Source organism: Chiloscyllium punctatum, chromosome 6 (assembly GCF_047496795.1).
Source record: "Chiloscyllium punctatum isolate Juve2018m chromosome 6, sChiPun1.3, whole genome shotgun sequence".
NCBI classification, from domain to species: Eukaryota; Metazoa; Chordata; class Chondrichthyes; order Orectolobiformes; family Hemiscylliidae; genus Chiloscyllium; species Chiloscyllium punctatum.
The window spans coordinates 33,113,486-33,132,116 of record NC_092744.1 but is presented as its reverse complement, the minus strand read 5'-3'; the positions used below and the strand labels follow the sequence as shown (position 1 = coordinate 33,132,116).

Sequence of the window (18,631 nt, the reverse complement as noted above, 5' to 3'; positions counted from 1 at the left end):
ATTAAAGTGTGCGAGGAGGATGGAGAATGTTCACACAGCCACCAGTGGAGGTGCCTCAAGAACAGGAGCTCACACAGTCAATATGCAGCTGAATTTGAATTTAAATGGCTCCAGAAGATTTCCCAGTCCCAGTCAGATTATCATACAATTTGTGGAGCGAGTCACATATTCAAAGTTATGTTTAATGCTGGATTTTTACTTGTGAGACAGGAAGATTGCAGAGTCACTGTAGTTATTTGTTAGCCCGTGGACATTGTTTTCTGTTTCATCATATCACACATTTGTACAAACTTTGTTTTCTCATAGTTGAACTATAGCTTGTGTAAAATTTTAGATTCTGATGAATGTAGCAATGGTGAAAATCAATGCGATCAGGTTTGCATCGAACGCAATAAGTTTGAAGATAGTCGAGGCTATGAATGCAGTTGCGAAAGTGGATTTAAATTGGATTCAGACGGAAGGAAATGCACAGGTAAGAAAGAAAGTACAAGTCCTTTGCTTGTAATAATTATCATGCAGTTGTATATTTATAAACGTACCATGTGCATTACACTTGCCAATTGATCAATGCTCAGATGCAATTGCAACAAGCTTCAGACTTGATACTTTTTACAGTTTACAGTTAATTTTCACCTACTGAATGGAAAAATTAAAACGTTTGTCATTTTTAAGAAGACTTTAGACAAAGTTAAAATATTTATTTAAATATATAATTTTCAATTTAACAATAATTTTAAAATTTATCTAGAAATGACTATGGGAGTTGCCTAGATGGGTGGGGGTTTCCATTTTTGATTAAGGCAATTATCACAGCAGTAATCAGAGAAGAAATAACTGAAGAATCATCCAGTGAGGCTTTGTGGGGTGGCAAGGTGGCTCAGTGATTAGCACTGCTGCCTCACAGTGCCAGGAACCCAGGTTCGATTCCAGCCTCAGGTGACTGTCTGTGTGAAGTTTGCACATTCTCGCCATGTCTGTGTGGGTTTCCTCCGGGTGCTCTGGTTTTCTTCCACAATCCAAAGATGTGCAGGTTAGGTGAATTGGCCATGCTAAATTGCCCATAGTGTTGAGGGATGTGTAGGTTAGGTGCATTAGTCAGGGGTAAATGTAGGGAAGGGGAATTGGGTATGGGTGGGTCACTCTTCGGAGGGTTGGTGTGGACCTGTTGGGCCAAAGGGCCTGTTTCCACACTGTAGGGACTCTGATTCTAAGAAATAAGAAGGGAATGATGACATTATTGGAGTTGTACTATAGACTTACAAATAGTCAACCCAAATTAGAGGAACAAATATGCAGGGAGATTGGAGACGACCTGCAGGAGCAACAGGGTTGTCATAGTAGGGGAGTTTAATTTTCCTACCATAGACTGGGATTGCCATAGTGTTCAGGGTTTAGGTGGGGTGGAATTTGTTAAGTATGTTCAGGAACATTTCCTCAAGCAGTTTGTAGAGGGTCCTACTCTGAAAGGGGCAAAACTTAACCTCCTCTTGGGAAATAGGACAGCGCAGGTAAGTGGGTGACAGTGAGGGAGCACTTTGGGACCAGTGAACATAGTTCTATTAAAATAGTTATGGAGAGGGACAAAACTGGTCTATAGGTTCAAGTGCTGAACTGGGACAAGGCAAATTTTGATGGAATTTAACAGGAACTTGCGGGGTTGATTGGAGTAGTTTGTTTGCAGGCAAAGGGACCTCCGGCAAGATGGAAGCCTTTAAAAGTGAGATTGCTAGAGTTCAAGGTCTATATTTTCCTGTGAGGTGAAAGACAAAGTTGACAGGAATAGGGAGCCCTGAATGACAAGAGGTACTGAGGCTTTGACCAGAAAAATGAAGGAGACATGGCTCAGGTACAGGCAGCTGATATACCTGGAGGTATATAAGGGATACAGGAGTTTACTAAAGAAGGAAATCAGAAGGGTGAAAAGGAAGCATGAGATAGCTTTGACTGAGAGGATTAGAGTGAATTAAAAGAGGTTCTTCATGTATATTAAAGGAAAAAGAATAACGAGAGAGAGAATGGGACCTCTCAAGAATCAAAGTGGACATGTATGTGTAGAACTGGGTTCAATTCCTGCCTCAGGCAACTGTCTGTGTGGAGTTTGCAAATTCTCCCCGTGTCTGCGTGGGTTTCCTCCGGGTGCTCCGGTTTCCTCCCACAGTCCAAAAATGTGCAGGTTAGGTGAATTGGCCATGCTAACTTGCCCGTAGTATTAGGTGAAGGGGTAAATGTAGGGGAATGGGTCTGGGTGGGTTTTTATTCAGAGGGTCAGACTTGTTGGGCCGAAGGGCCTGTTTCCACACTATAAGTAATCTAATCTAATCTAAACCGCAGGAGATGGGTGAGATCCTCAATGAATATTTCTCCTGTTTCTTGAGAAGAAAGACATGAAGATTTGGGAACTTGGGGAAATTAGTGATCATATCTTGGGGAAAATCTATATCACAGTAGAGGAGATATTGGACATATTAGAATGTATAAAGTTGAATAAATCTCTGATCCTGACCAGAAATATCCAAGAGCCCTGCAAGAGGCTACAGACGAAATGGTGGGGTCCCTTGTTGATATTTCTGTGTCATTGTTAGGTCCCAGAGAGTTCTTAATGTTGTGCCCTTATTCAAGTAGGGCTGCAAAGAAAACATGAGAACTGTTGATCAGTAAGCCTAACATCTGTGGTAGGTAAGTTACTTGAGAAGATTCTGACAGAAAAGAGATACATGCATTTAGAAAGATAGGGTTTGATTAGGAGTCGTCAGCATGGCTTTATGCATGGGAGATCATGCCTCACAAATTTGTTGGAGTTATTTGATGTAGTGACCAGGAAAGCTGATGAGGCACGATGGTGACATAGTCTGTATGGAATTCAGTAAGGCCTTTGATAAGGTTCCCCATGGTAGGCTGCTCAGGAAGTACTGACGCATGGAATCCAGGGGGAGCTGGCAAATTACATATACAATTGGCTTGATGGTAGCAAGCAGAACGTAATAGTGGAAGGATGTTTGTCAGACTGGAGGCCTGTGACTAGTGGAGTGTCTCAGGGATCAGTGCTGGGCCCATTGCTGTTTGTGATCTATGTCAATGATTTGGATGAGAATGCACAAGGCATGATTAGTAAGTTTGGAGATGACACTTAAATAGGTGATATTGTGGACAGTGAGGAAGGTTACCAGAAATTGCAGCTGGGAAGTGGGCCAAGAAATGGCAAATGGAATTTAATGTGGATAAGTGTGAGATCTTGCATGTCGGAAAGTCAAATCAACGAAGGTGTTTCATGGTGAATGGTAGGGCCTTAAGGAGTGTAGTGGTACAGAAGGATCTTGGAGTTCAGGTGCACAGTTCTCTGAATGTGGAGTCACAGGTAGACAGGACAGTGAAGAAGGCTGTTGGCATACTGGCCTTCATCAGTCAGGGCATTAAGCGTAGAAGTTGGGAAGTTATGTTGCAGTTGTACAGGACATAGGTGAGGCCACACTTGGAGTATTGCATTCAGTTTTGGTCACCTTGTTATAGGAAGGATATTATTAAACTGGAAAGAGTGCAGAAGAAATTTACAAAGATGTTACCAAGACTCAAGGGTCTGTGATTTAGGGAGAGGTTGGACAAACTAGGACTTTTTTCTTTAGAGCATAGGAGACTGAGGGGGGATCTTATAGAAGCGAAAAACATCATGAGGGGCATGGATAAGGTGAATGCACTTAATTTTTTTTCCCAGAGGTTGGAATCAAGGACGAGAGGGCATCAATTTAAGACTAAGGGGGAATGGATAAAAGGGAACATGAGTGGCAACTTTTTTACGCAAGAGGATGTTATACATATGGAATGAGCTGCCAGTGGAAGTGGTTGAGGCAGGTAAATTAACAACATTTAAAAGGCATTTGGACAAATACATGGATAGGAAAGATTTGGACGGATATGGGCCAAGTACAGAGAAATAGGGTTAGAGTGGATGGACGTTTTGGTCAGCATGGACCCATTTGGGCCAAAGGGCCTGTCCCCATGCTGTAGGACTCTACGACTTAATATCCATATTGAAATATTGAGTTCATCCATGGTATGTTTCTTGGAGGAGAAGAAAAATAGGCTACCAATTCACTAACTTTATGTGCTCTGAGCAGATATAACTCAGGAGAAAGTGAGGACTGCAGATGCTGGAGATCAGAGCTGAAATTGTGTTGCTGGAAAAGCGCAGCAGGTCAGGCAGCATCCAAGGAGCAGGAGAATCGACGTTTCCGGCATGAGCCCTTCTTCAGAAATGAGGAAAGTGTGCCAAGCAGGCTAAGATAAAAAGTAGGGAAGAGGGACTTGGGGAATGGTGTTGGAAATGCGATAGGTGGAAGGAGGTACAGGTGAGGTTGATAGGCTGGAGTGGGGGTTGGGGCAGATAGGTCAGGAAGAAGATGCAGGTTAGGAAGGTGATACTGAGTTCGAGGGTTGGGACTGAGACAAGATGGGGGAGGGGAAATGAGGAAACTGGTTTCCTCATTTCCCCTCCCCCCACCTTGTCTCAGTCCCAACCCTCGAACTCAGCACCGCCTTCCTAACCTGCAATCTTCTTCCTGACCTCTCCGCCCCCACCCCCACTCTGGCCTATCACCCTCACCTTGACCTCCTTCCACCTATCACATTTCCAACGCCCCTCCCCCAAGTCCCTCCTCCCTACCTTTTATCTGAGCCCGCTTGGCACACTTTCCTCATTTCTGAAGAAGGGCTCATGCCCGAAACGTCGATTCTCCTGCTCCTTGGATGCTGCCTGACCTGCTGCGCTTTTCCGGCAACACATTTTCAGCGCAGATATAACTAACCCAACATTTTTAAACTGCTTTTCTTAAAACATTAGAGCTGATATTTCCCGAAAGAATTTGCGTATGAACAATGCATGGTGTATCCCTATCTCCAGTGCTACTGTGTATGCATCCCGAAGGCACCGTGCTGCTACTCTAAATTTTATAAATGAATATATTTTGAAATGAGATGTCAAAGCTGTTAGATTTTGGTGCACTTAAGTTTTACTGCTGCCATAACAACATTGCCAGTGACAATCCTTGCATCCTTTGCTAGAGCACAAATTGTAGAAAATCCATGGAGTGGGCCAAATGGCTTCCTTCTGCTCTGTAATAATTCTGTGATTGTGTGATCTCAGGAAAATAGCTGATTTTCCTATTATTACAGTAAAAACCACTCCAGTGTCGGCAAATACATCCTACAGTTTTCAATCATATTCAGTCACAATTCCCAGTAGGGCACAGAGCTTTAAACCAAGGAGCTTATGGAGCTCATAGGGAAAATTTAATTTCCATGTTTGTGATATTGTTTAACAGAGTTTAGCCTGAGAGAATGTAAAGAAATCAAATTAATATAAAAAAGTCTTCACATATCAGTGAAACTTAAGAAATTAGATTATTGCTCAATGTTAAAAAGCAATTATTATACTCATTAGTTAGTGGCCATGCTAATCAATTCAAGATGTTTATCTATTCATAGCAATATTATGATTGTGTGCTGTGGTTCCAGGGATTAGAAATTTCAGTTATGCTAATTTGAAGAAGTTCTGACTATTTTCCTTAAGAGGTGAAGGCTAAGAGGAAGTTGACTTATTTGAAGTTTTTGAATTCATAAGAGATAAGGACAGAGTAAACCAGGAGAAACTGTTCCTGCTCATTTAAGGAACAAGAATGAGAGAGCTTAGATTTAAAACAATTAGTAAATTAAGTAATTGCGATATGAGAAAAATATATTTTCACACAGTGAGTGGTTTGGGTCTGGAATTCCTGGAAATTAGTGGATACTGATTCAGTTGAGGCATTCAAGACATTAGTAGCTGATTTAAACAGAACTAATGTCCATGGTTATGGGGTGTTATGGCCAGGCCAGACCGTCTCAAACTATTTCAAGAAAGTAGCCCAGATCCTAACTTTGCTAGTTGTTTTAAGCAGGTGTAACATGGATATTCCAGAAGGGATACAGTTGGTCAGACCACTTAGTTTGAAACAAAACAGAATTTATTTACAAGATTAACAAATGAAACACAAACAAAAGAGAACAGAACACTGAATAACTTCACCTTTCTGAAAACCCAACAGATTATACCAATTTACTGATGCTGTTCCCAATACTTGCAACAATCTCCATAAACACCCCTTGGCACAAAAGGTAAAATCAAACCCAGGGACTTACAGGAGAGATGTCAGAGAGAAAGGAGGATTAGCATGAAATTGATTTTTTTGGGTCCTGGAGCCTTTTCAACCATTACTGCTAAAACCAAACCAAACCAGAAAAAGCTGAGTTGGGAGAACCGACCACTTCTCTTTCATTCTTTAAGTGACATTAAAAAAAACTTGAAAGTGTTTTTTCCTGAGGCAGTATCTGTTAGCTATAATCAAACTGGCATTAAAACCCTTCAACTTAGATTTTTGGGAATCTGTGTCTTTTACCATCTCTCTGAAATTAAAAAGCCAAGGGCAACATAACCTTGTTAAAGGGACAGCATTGTCACAAGGGAAAGGGTTAGAAAATGACATGAAGTCATGTTGATTATTCTGATAGCCTGGATGAACATGATGGGCCAGCACACTGCGTTTGCATTGTAACAGTTCTTGTGATTTTCTTATACAATGGGAAAAAAAAAGCTTCATGAATGTAGAGGCATAATTCTAACAAGGAACAAAAATGGAATGAAATTTTTAATACTTTCCTCTGTGTCTGTCATTACAGCAATTGATATTTGCACCCTCAGCTGTACAAATGGAAAATGTTTCATAGATACGTCCTCCAACCAACCTGCATGCCAGTGTAATAGAGGATACGCCGTGGATGATTCAGGCTCAATCTGCAGAGGTGAGATATTATTTTGTGGGCTGCATTGAGCTACTTCCTGCTTCTGGCACTGCCTTCATACTGTTCTGCAAGGAGAAGGCCACGTAAAAAAGCAGGGTTTGAATCAATGCTATTGCTAATCTCCTGACACACAATCCAGCCAGTTTATGCGGCACCAGAATGCTACATTTGGAGCATTCATGTCCAAGCCATAAATTCATAGATGAACCAGTCCACTACAAGATGGATTATTGCATACACATCATTTAAAGGACCAGGCACTCGACTTACCTATGAGGAGCTTGTTAAGAAATCATTCCCTTTTACAAAGTATCTGGAAGCAGTCTAGAGTGTTTTTAGAAATACTTTGGCAAGTGCCTGGATTGGCCAAGTGTGTTGCATCCTCATAGGGAAGACAGAGGAATAGGTGCCCTGTCCACACAAAAGCAGTGGCAGTGCCTCTAGATCTTCAGTACAACTCAAAGAGATGGGGCAGAGATTGTACAGAGGACAATGTTTGCTATGATTTCAGGCACTTTGAAACTAGACTCTACATTTGTTTTGACAGTGACTGGAACCTGCCAGCACACCTCTATATGGCAGCCGAGGCATCCAAGTCTTCATTTCAATCCTTAGCAAAACAATTTGTCTAAAAGTTTACCTCATAAGAGCTGCACAAGAATCATTCCTTTCCCCTGACCTGGCTGTAAGCCACCTGCCTATGTGACTCACCAGGTGCTGATCCCCAAAGCTTCAAAGGAGTGAATCAGTGTCTGAGTCAAGTACTGGATCAATTATTCAATCAATGTGAGGAATCCTCCTCTGGGATAAATGTTAAATAGCATTCATCTTTTCTCCCTATTTTACAGATGTCAATGAATGTAGTTTGTCATCAAACAATTGTAAGCAAACTTGTCAAAATACTGTTGGTAGTTTTAAGTGTTCGTGTCAATCTGGTTACCTACTGGATCAAGGAGACAGAGCAAGTTGCCACGGTGAGTCTGAATTTCACTCGAGTGTAGGGAAAAGAAAAATGTCACAAAGTAATGTATGAAAGAAAGTAAATTCTTTTGAAAATAAATCTGAAGGGTTCTTAGGAATCTGAACACAAGGTCGAATGATTTTCTTAGCAAAACATTTTAAAGGTAATAACAGCACTCTATCCTAATTTCCTTGCTTCAGCCTAGGATTGATCAATTTGCTTCTCTTCTGCCTTTAAGGTCTGTTGCTTAACACAAACATATTTAACTCTAAGAAGTAATTGTTGAATCCTAATGAGAGTATACATACATAAAACAGAAGCAAGCGATTCAGCCACTCAGTCTGTTCCACAATTCAATGAGACTATAGGCTGATCCAATAATCCTCAACTCCACTTTCGTACCTTTGCCTCACAACTCTTGATTCCCTTACTGCTTAAAAATCTGTCTCTCTCAGTCTTGAATGCATCCAGTCTGTGTAGCCCACTGTGGTAAAAATTCCATAGATTCATTACCTTGAGAGAAGAAATTCCTCTTAATCTCTGTTTTAAATGAGCAACCCTTTATTCTGAGATTCTGCCCTCTGGTCCTAAATTCTATATATTGACACCCTGTGTGAAGAAGTTGTCCCTCAGGTACCTTACAAATCTTTCCCCTCTCACAATAAACCTCTGCTCTCTAGTTTTGCACTCCCCGTCTGTCAACGGATTAAGACAAACAAAGAGCCATGCAGCATAGGAACAGGCCCTTTGGGCCATCAAGTCTGCCCCAACATATACTGCCTTTCTAAACTAAAATCATTTTGCCTCTGCACAGTCCATATCTCTGCATATTGACGTATCTGTCAAGATGCTTCTTAAATGGCAATTTTAACTGCTCCGACCACCTCTGGCAGGAAGTTACCACCCTCTATGTTAAAAATATTTGCCTCTCACAACTTCTTTAAACTTACCCACTTTTACCTTAGATCTATATCCTCTCATAATTGATGTTTCCGGCTTAGAAAAAAATTTCAACTATCTATTCTATCCACTCCTCCCATAGTTTTGTCAAATTACAAATTTACCTTAAAAGTTTATTTTCTCCCTTTTTTTAAACTATTTTGGTCATGTTTTGTTGGTTTTTAAAACTTTCCCAATCATCTGCTTTACCACTAATCACAAGCCAGCACAGAGAGAAGTGCTAGATGTGGGGAAGGACATCAGGAGGGCGGAGATATTGTTGTTGGTTCTTGGAGGGTCAAGCTGGAGAGATGGTGTATATCAGTTCCTCAAGCCCAGGAGAGAGGGGCATGTCAGAGGACACGTAATGGGGTGCAGAGGGAAAGCAGACAATGTTTTACGTCTAGAGTTTGAAAGCTGTGGCTGAATGGGAAGCGTGGGGGTGTTGGATCTAGATTCTATGACCAGCAGAGGTGACAATAGTGAGGTGTTACAGAGGGTCAGGTGGTGGTGTTTGAGGAGTCGGTTCCAGCAGGGGAAGGTCAGAGGGAGGGTAGGGGAGCTGATATATGGAATTGAGTCATGTTGGCTGTCTCTCATGTTGGGAGAAGGTGTCAGAAGTCAGGGAAAGTGTCAGTGATCGAATGGGATGTAATTGGGGTGGAATAATTCAGTGCTGAGTTGGGGGTCAGTTTAGTAGTTCCTTAGGAATTAGAATAGGTTTTTAGTCCCCTAAATTTCTTGGGTAACTTTTAAGTTTATTGTAAGCATGTATGGATTGATTGACTTGTGAGCAAAGCCAAAGCAGGCTGGGACTCTAGGAGTATAGAATAATGAGAGGCGATCTTGTACTAACATGTGGGATTCTAAAGGGGTTGGCAGGGTAAATGCTGAGAGGTGTTTACCCACATGGGACAATCTAGGTGCAGAGAGCTTCGTAATAAAGGGGTGTCAATTTAAGACTGAGGTGAGGAGGAATTTCTTCTCTCAGAGGGCAGAACCATGTGGATATTGAAGGCTGAGATGGACAGATGCTTGATCAGCAGGGAAATCAAGGATTACAGGGAAAATACAGGAAAGTGGACATGAGGAATATTAGGTCAGCCATGAATGCCATAGCAAGCTTGTGGGGTCAAATGGTCTGGTCCTGTGCATATTTCTTATGGTCTAAATTGGAATCTTGCAAATTTTCCAATTTTAATGGGGTCTCTCCAAGTGTTCCTGATGCAGAGTAGTTGTCTTTTGGAAAATTCAATTTCCTAGGCAATTCTCAAGAATTCTGTCAGAGGTTCCACATGGTCCTGACGTGCAACACCTTTCTGTAATGCTGCATTGTCTCCATAGCTATTGGACTATCAGAGCCAAATGTATAGTTGCTGTTATCAGGCTTCAGTGCCCACACGATCTTAGTTTCTGCTGTAAACTGGTGATAAAAAGTATTTGTTCTTTCCATTTTTACACAGATATCAATGAGTGTGAATCAGAATTCAACAATTGTGATCAAATTTGCCGCAATACTCCTGGCAGTTACAAATGTTCCTGTAATTCTGGTTACGTGTTGGATCAAAGAGACAAAGCAAGTTGCCACGGTGAGCTAAAACATGCAAACGGCAAATATCACACAGTAATGTATGAAAGAATCATTTCGACATCAAATATAAATTACATAATTGTTGCACTGGTTGAAAAGCAAGTCAATGTGATGAAGGTTATTTTATGCATAGAAGAAAACAAGATAATATGTGAGAGGAAAAACATAAAGAACTGCAGTTGCTGAAAATCAGAGACATAAACAGAAATTGCGAGGAAAACTCAGCAGGTCTGGCAGCATATGTGGAGAGAAATCACAGTTAACATTTCTGGTCCAGTGACCCTTCTTCAGAAAAAGGTTGGTATAAATGCTGAAGATGCAGTGGGAGAAGGAACAAGTAGTAGATGGAGATGAAACCCAGAGAAAAAAAACAACAGTTGAACAGACAAAGGAATGGGTAAAGGTCAGTCTGGGGGAATCAGACTGGAACTAATTGGGATCAATAGTAGCTGACAATGGAAACTGAAAGAATGGCATTTCATTTTCCACTTGGGGTGCAAGCACGAGACAGAGATGTTGGCCAACGAACATGGTGGCGTGTTGAAGTGGCAGAACATAGATGTCCATACGTGTCTGCAAAATGAACCCGAGCTTCCTGTTGTCTATTCCAGTGAAGCTCGTGCAAGCTAGAAGAACAGCTTCCCATTTTTCACTTAGGAACTCTGCAGTCTTTAGGACACAATATTGAGTTTAATAATTTTAGTGCCTGCACACCTTCCATGTCCTTACCCTAACCCCCACACACCAAGCCTTGTCATCACATTGGCTGCTCCTACACCCGTCCCATTGTTTGTTACTAATGGTCTCAATTAGCAGTTACTTATACCCCCAGGCTGACCTTCACCCATTCCTTTGTCTGTCCAACTGTTGGTCTCTGCCTCTTTCTGGGCTTCATCTCTATCTATTGATTACGCCCACCTTATCCTCCACCACAACGCCACAACTTCAGCATACATGCCAACCTTTTCTTAGCTACAACCAGTTGAGAAGAATAATGAAGTGAGATTAGTTCTATACAACAATGTATGATTTATCTAATTATACTTTGTTTGGCCTCGGAGTCAGAAAGTTGATGCCTTAAGGACACCAAGCAAAACCTACATTTCATCAATGTAACAGTTATCTGCCCAATAACAACCCCAGATAATACTTGATAAGGATCTTTTTATTTACCTTTATTGTTTTCCTTGTAAGCAATATCAAAAGCTAGAGTTATACAAAATACAATTGTATTTATCAAACAATAATGTTGTTACTCACCGGATTTACCCGGGGTAGTATTTCAACCTTTAGATACATTATACCTATAATCCTAAGTGTGTAACTCATTTCAGTCAGATTCATGTATGTGTTGTGTTGACTCACCTCAGCATCATGAGAGTAGGGCTACTGTTTTTGGTCACTATTCAGCAATATCTGCCAGAGGGAAGCTAGTACATTTGCGTAGATATAAATTAAAGATAAGTTTAAGCTTGATTCTGATACCATGCCAAGTCTTGCCTCCTGAATGGAATTTTCTTAACAATACCACACCACACACAAGAACAGGTCCACAGATGTAGTATTAGTGTGATCAATGCCTATATCACACTCATGGAATGTGGGCATCACTAGCTAAGCCAGTATTTATTGTCCATCCATAATTGCCCAGAGGGCAATCTCAAGGCAACCACCTTGCTGTATTTGAAGTCACGTGTAGACCAAAGCAGGCAAGAAAAGAAGATTTATTTTCCTAAAGGATATTAGTGAATCAGATGGTTTTTAGAACAATCAGTAGTGGTTACATGGTTGCCTTTAAGCCATCTCTTTATTGCAGATTCTATTGAATTCAAATTTCACCATCTTCCATGGTGGGATTCAAACTCATGTCCCCAAAACACTGGTCTGGCCTTCTGCATTGCTAATCAGTGACATTATGCCACTGTCTCCCCACCCAAAATCCCTCCCCCACACAACCTTTATCTGCAGCTCCCCTCACCCCCATCCCCAGTCCTGAATAAGGCTTACACCTGAAATGTTGACTTCTCCCCCGCTTGATGCTGACTAGCTTGCTATGTTGTTCCAGCCTACTACTTGTCTATTCCCAGTAATTAAGAACAGGACAAAAATAGAACTTCAAACTAAGAGTGTTATGTTTTGCAACTTTCTTATTTTTCTATGTTGGTGTTTTTCTCCCCCCAGATGTTGATGAGTGCTTATCAAGTCCATGCAACAGAAAAGGTTCCTGCATCAACACACAGGGTTCTTATTATTGCGACTGTGTAACTGGCTGGACTGGGATGTCATGTTCTGAAGGTTAGATATTCCATTAAACAGACTGCATGTTTGCTACAGTTTTCCACATGCTTCGTTCACTGGCTCAGAATGGAAATTTGGTGATAAGAACTTTGAACAAAATACTTTGGAATAGCTTCTAAAGATCACACGCCAGTGTAGCAATTACAGAGAGAAGAGAACTTTGGATGGTTGAATGGTCTTTTGTTATTTGCAATTGAAAATTACAAATTAATACATTGTAATTATGCAAAGTGTCAATCATGAATGTTGCTTCAGTTTCTTGAGCTATTGTAGTCAATGCTGTGGGACTTGTGCATTCTAAGCCTCTGGTCAAGATGCACATTGTGATAGATTTTGCAGGGGCAGTTTCATTTCATGTGGTTGAACCTCTATTCCATAATGGGCCTGACATTACAAATGCTGCAGAGCAGGAAATGGGTAAAATTCAAAAGATGCGATCACTTGAATAAAGTAGTTGCTTATGTGAAGATAAAATGTTAATAGCATTTACAAGCATTTATTCTTGCTTCACTGTCTTCCTTATCCCCTTAACTGTGTGATTACTCTCCTTTTCATACACTTCCATTTAATTTTAAATGTGTATATCTATTTCATTAATATTTATGGCATGTAAAAATATTATTTATGTGTCAAGTATAAATATCATTATTATTCAGCCAATACACAACCATGTGCAATAGATTTTTACTTTTAAATAGCAATTGACTCACTAAATAGAAATTAATTTTAACTCTTTGTTCTAGATGTAAACGAATGTTTCTCTAATCCCTGTATGAATGGAACCTGTTTGAATACACGCGGAAGTTACCAATGTCAATGTTTCAGTGGCTTTACAGGACGACACTGCGAAACTAGTATGCCATTTATTCCGAATTCTATTCTGTGAAGTTTAAAATAATTATTTTAAAGAGCCATGATTCAAGATACTGCCATATTGCAATATATTAGCGTTTGAACTATTATGCATCCAGCAATCTGTGTATTAATCAAATGAAGTTTTCTGTATCTGAAACATGTGAATCTATTTAAAGATTCCTATAAACTATATTTACATTCCTTTTAGTGTTTTTAAGTCTGTTGTCATTTTATATCGTATATGTAAAAACAAAAAAATTATTTCAGAAGAGAATGGATTATGATTTGATTTTACTTACCTTATCAGATATTAATGAGTGTTCCAGCCAACCATGCAAGAATGAAGCCACATGCATTGATTCCATAAATGCCTTTGCATGTAACTGTGTGCCTGGATATACTGGTCAGCTCTGCCAAAGAGGTGCAGTATTAAAATTATTTTCTACTCAGCAGAACAGACAAATGGTTTGTTACCATATAGTGAAAGATAAATAATACTTCTTTGTACAATATGGTAATGGTTTTGTAAAATAACTTCTTGACCACCGTTAATTCTATATGCGTTTACAGCACCACATTATTCCTGCTCTGTCCTCAATGCTTCGTGCTTCTTGCTCCTGGCTCTTAAAGAGTGGCCAGTCAAGTTGTGACAATAGTTTTCAGCATCCGATTTCAAGAAACTGTTTAGCTTATAATCTAAATCCCATTTATTACATAAACTAAAGCAACTTCTTGGCTTAAGTGTTAGGGTTAGGGTCCAACGGCCCACGTGTTGAGTGTTGGGCAATGATGACAGAAAGTGCATGAAGTACATGATACCTACATAGTATCTGTCCGCGAGGTTCAACACCACATCCCAATCTGCTACTGATGTGTGGTTCATAGAGTCAGAGAGTCATAGAGATGTACAACATGGAAACAGACCCTTCGGTCCAACCAGACCATGCCAACCAGATATCCCAACCCAATCTAGTCCCACCTGCCAGCACCCGGCCCAAATCCCTCCAAACCCTTCCTATTCATATACCCATCCAAATGTCTCTTAAATATTGCAATTGTACCAACTTCCACCACATCCTCTGGCAGCTCATTCCACACACATACCACACTCTGTGTGAAAAGGTTGCCCCTTAGGTCTCTTTTATATCTTTCCCCTCTCACCCTAAACCTATGCCCTCTAGTTCTGGACTCCCCAACCCTAGGGAAAAGACTTTGCCTATTTACCCTATCCATGCCCCTCATAATTTTGTAAACCTCTATAAGGTCACCCCTCAGCCTCCGACGCTCCAGGGAGAACAGCCCCAGCCTGTTCAGCCTCTCCCTGTAGCTCAGATCCTCCAACCCTGGCAACATCCTTGTAAATCTTTTCTGAACCCTTTCAAGTTTCACAACATCTTTCCAATAGGAAGGAGACCAGAATTGCACGTAATATTCCAACAGTGGCCTAACCAATGTCCTGTACAGCCACAACATGACCTCCCAACTCCTGTACTCAATACTCTGACCAATAAAGGAAAGCATACCAAAAGCCTTCTTCACTATCCTATCTACCTGCGACTCCACTTTCAAGGAGCTATGAACCTGCACTCCAAGGTCTCTTTGTTCAGCAACACTCCCTAGGACCTTACCATTAAGTGTATAAGTCCTGCTAAGATTTGCTTTCCCAAAATTCAGCACCTCGCATTTATCTGAATTAAACTCCATCTGCCACTTCTCAGCCTATTGACCCAAGTGGTCCAGATCCTGTTGTAATCGGAGGTAACCCTCTTCACTGTCCACTACACCTCCAGTTTTGGTGTCATCTGCAAACTTACTAACTTTATCTCTTATGCGCACATCCAAATCATTTATGTTTGATTTAAAAGAACTAATGTTGAAGTCCATGTGTCCTGTTTCTTTTCAGTACCACTCTAAGAGCTTCCACTACTCCTCGGAACAGTATTTCTGTTTCCAGATCAATGTAAACAAAATGGTCACTTTATAAGCCTTTCACTTATTTCTCACTCCCCAAAGTCTTACCATCTTTTACAAGGCACAAATTAAGACCATGATGGAATATCTCCCACTTACCTGGATGAGTGCAGCTGCAAAAATTCAACATGATCCAGGAGAAAGCAGTCCAGGTGTCTGGTGCTTGTTCATCATCTTAATCATTCACTCCCTCCATCACTGCTGTACAATATGGGAAGTAAGATGCATTGCAAGAACTCACCAAGTTTCTTCAGCAGTGCTTCCCAAACTACGTGGAAAGCCAAGGGCAGCAATCATGCAAACATAATTATTTCTATGGCATATATGATTCTGACTTGAGACCATGAGAAGTTGAAGTTGGAGTAGGCCATTGGCTATTTGAGTCAAGGTTAGAATGGTGCTGGAAAAGCACAGCAGGTCAGGCAGCATCCAAGGTGCAGGAAAATTGATATTTCAGGCAAAAGCCCTTCATCAGTACCCACTTCCACCTCATTGGCCATTTGAAGCTACTCCATTATTCAATGAAATAATTGCAGACCTTCTACCTCAATTCCACCTGCCTATAATATCTCCATATCTGTAATTCCCTTAGTAACAAAAATTTATCAACCACTATCTTGACAAGGTTCAATAACTGAAAATCTACTTGGAAATATTGTTTTACTGCTGTTGGACCTGTCTATACAGGATATAGTAGGTAACTGGTCATGGAAATGCCACAGCTTGGCATAGGGGGCATATGGGCCATTGGGATGGGTGGGGCTAGCATGGCATGGAGACATAGGAAGGTTTGCAGGTATCAGGTGTGGGTTGATGTAGTCTGGCTGAAGTTGGGGAGGGGTGCATCAGGGGGTATGTGGGTATATCATGTGGCATGGGTAAGGAAGCTTAAGGTTTTGATTGGAAGAAACAGGATATTACAGGGGAGTGGATGGTTGGGCATAGCCAGGCATGGTCTACATAGGGAAATATGGGCTGTTGGAGCAGGGCAATTACCTGACCTTGGGGTAAAAGGGCCCATGGATAGTAGTTTGGGGTACATAACCTGGCAAAGGGGGCATGAGGAGGACCTTGTAAATTTACCTATCAAAATGTTTCCTCATTTCAGATCAACAATTCATCACAATTAGTGGATACTTGGGATGAACCCCTTTAAAAAATTACACAGCCAAGGATAAAAGGTTGGGGATGGTGAACAGGCAAAGAACAAAATGGATAGGCAATGGTAGACTGGAGAGAATGATCAAAGGATGATGCAAGATAATGGAACAAGCTCAGATATAAATATTTTCAGTGGAGACACGAGTATTTAGAAAGAACCCTAGAGAAAATGAGAGGTAGTTACAGAGAGATTAATCAGTTAAACACTTTAAGTACTCAAGCATCAGTTTCTAGTTAAAAAACAAAAATATTTTGCTGACAAGTAACAGTGAGATAAACTTTACCATCTTACAATTTAATTAACATTTCCTTTGTTTAAATGTAGTGATTGATAACTGTGTGAGCGGGCCATGCAAACATCGTGGGTTCTGCCTGAATCGTATTAATGACTTCAAGTGCATATGTGATGACAATTGGGAAGGAAAAGACTGCAGTCAAGGTACAGTCAAAGTATTTTACTTTATTCACCTTGGTTTGATTCTAAAAGTAAAGAAACAAAATCATTGAAGAGAAAAAGAAACACATAAACTGAGAATTAGTTTAAACAGATGAGTAATTGGTTAATCTATATTTTTGCTGTGTATCATGAGTGTTGTCTTACTTATAAACATAATAGCTCAGAAAGCACGACTAGAAAGTAACATCATTTATTCTTGAACACGAAAATAGAGCTACTATTTATGGTGTAGTCCCAGCACAGGGTAGTTAGCTCTACAGACCCAATCCCAGGTCTGTTTTATCTTTTAAATCAACCTGTTTAGAGATGTTTCTCTCAAGCAGGTCAGACTTGAACCTAAGCCTCTCTGGTCCAGGGGCAGGGACACTACCACTGCACCACAAGAGGGTCCTACCTGGCCCTACTTTATTTCCATTTGATGCTGTGGAGGAGTGGGTTTGAGCTAAGGCCAGATCCAGCTTGGGAGTTCATCATATTCCCAAAACCCGTTGTCTGATAGTCAGTTGTAGATATATTTGATGAAGCTGTTCAGAGATGTTCTTATGCATTTCTGGAGCAGTATGGTTCTTGAACCCAGGCATCTCAGCCCAGAGGTAGGGACACTACCACTACACCACAGTTGCCCACTAGGTCTGCTTTTATAAGAGTTCAGGCGATGAGTTCCAGCTGGGCAGGACATTGCCTCTTACCACAGGAACTCATGCTCAAAGAGCTCCACAGGGAGATTAACTAAATACTAATGATCGTCCTTGTTATTATTGAATAAATAATTATATACAACCAGAAAGCTTTATGACATTAATCCATTCATCAGTGTTCTCAGATATAGATCTGGCAATTCCTATGATTTGTGAGCACCTTAACTGGAGCTGAGCAGAATCATCGCTCATCTCAGTCAAGAATAAAGATCTTGTTCGAAGAATGAGGTCATTTCATAGCTAGGGATTTCCTTTAGTGCTTGCTAAAATGAATCATCAGCTATGTCCAAACCAATCTGTACATCAGAGGCAGAATGATCTGCTCAAAAGACCCAAATTGGCGAAGAAATTTTTAAAAGGCATTGAGGTCCCACTGAAGCTATTGGAGATTATTAATATTCTCTAAAACCAATTAATTTATTTAGCAAAAATCTGGAACTGTCAGAATGCCTCAACTGGATTTGTATTCCAGGTTTAACTGGTTCAAGTTCTGCTGAGACTTTGCAGGAGCATAAATGGAAGAACATTCAGGTGCAAATTGAGTAACTGCAAAACTGCTCTTTGATGTGGGACGTGGGATGTGGGGTGCATGGACGAAACATCTAATGTACCACCTCCATCCAGTGTTTAAAGTTCAGGCTAAATGAAGCACCAGTGAAATAGTGCTGTGGAAAATAGTGCTTAGGACAAAATAGGTTTTCTCAACCTCAGACCGCTGTAACAGGAAGTTTTATGGGATGATTCAAAGACCAGTGTTTGGAAAGGATATGTTGTTCAATTCGGCTCTATTATTTGGGACAGACAAAGGTGACTTGTAGTTAGGAAAGAAGGAAATTGAAGCTTAATCCACGTCATTCATACATCTGTTG

General features: G+C 40.7%; 1 protein-coding gene across 22 annotated transcripts in view; it reads left to right on the top strand.

Annotated features, from left to right (window-relative positions):
- Positions 1–18,631, top strand: part of LOC140478847 (uncharacterized) — a 352,643-nt gene that overhangs the window by 145,587 nt on the left and 188,425 nt on the right. For all 22 annotated transcript variants that reach the window (XM_072572342.1, XM_072572329.1, XM_072572328.1 and 19 more), the window contains 8 exons: positions 335–472; positions 6,709–6,831; positions 7,680–7,805; positions 10,195–10,320; positions 12,504–12,617; positions 13,364–13,474; positions 13,783–13,896; positions 16,933–17,046. In XM_072572342.1, the coding sequence (XP_072428443.1) occupies positions 335–472; positions 6,709–6,831; positions 7,680–7,805; positions 10,195–10,320; positions 12,504–12,617; positions 13,364–13,474; positions 13,783–13,896; positions 16,933–17,046 (966 nt within the window). The remainder of the gene's footprint in view (positions 1–334; positions 473–6,708; positions 6,832–7,679; positions 7,806–10,194; positions 10,321–12,503; positions 12,618–13,363; positions 13,475–13,782; positions 13,897–16,932; positions 17,047–18,631) is intronic.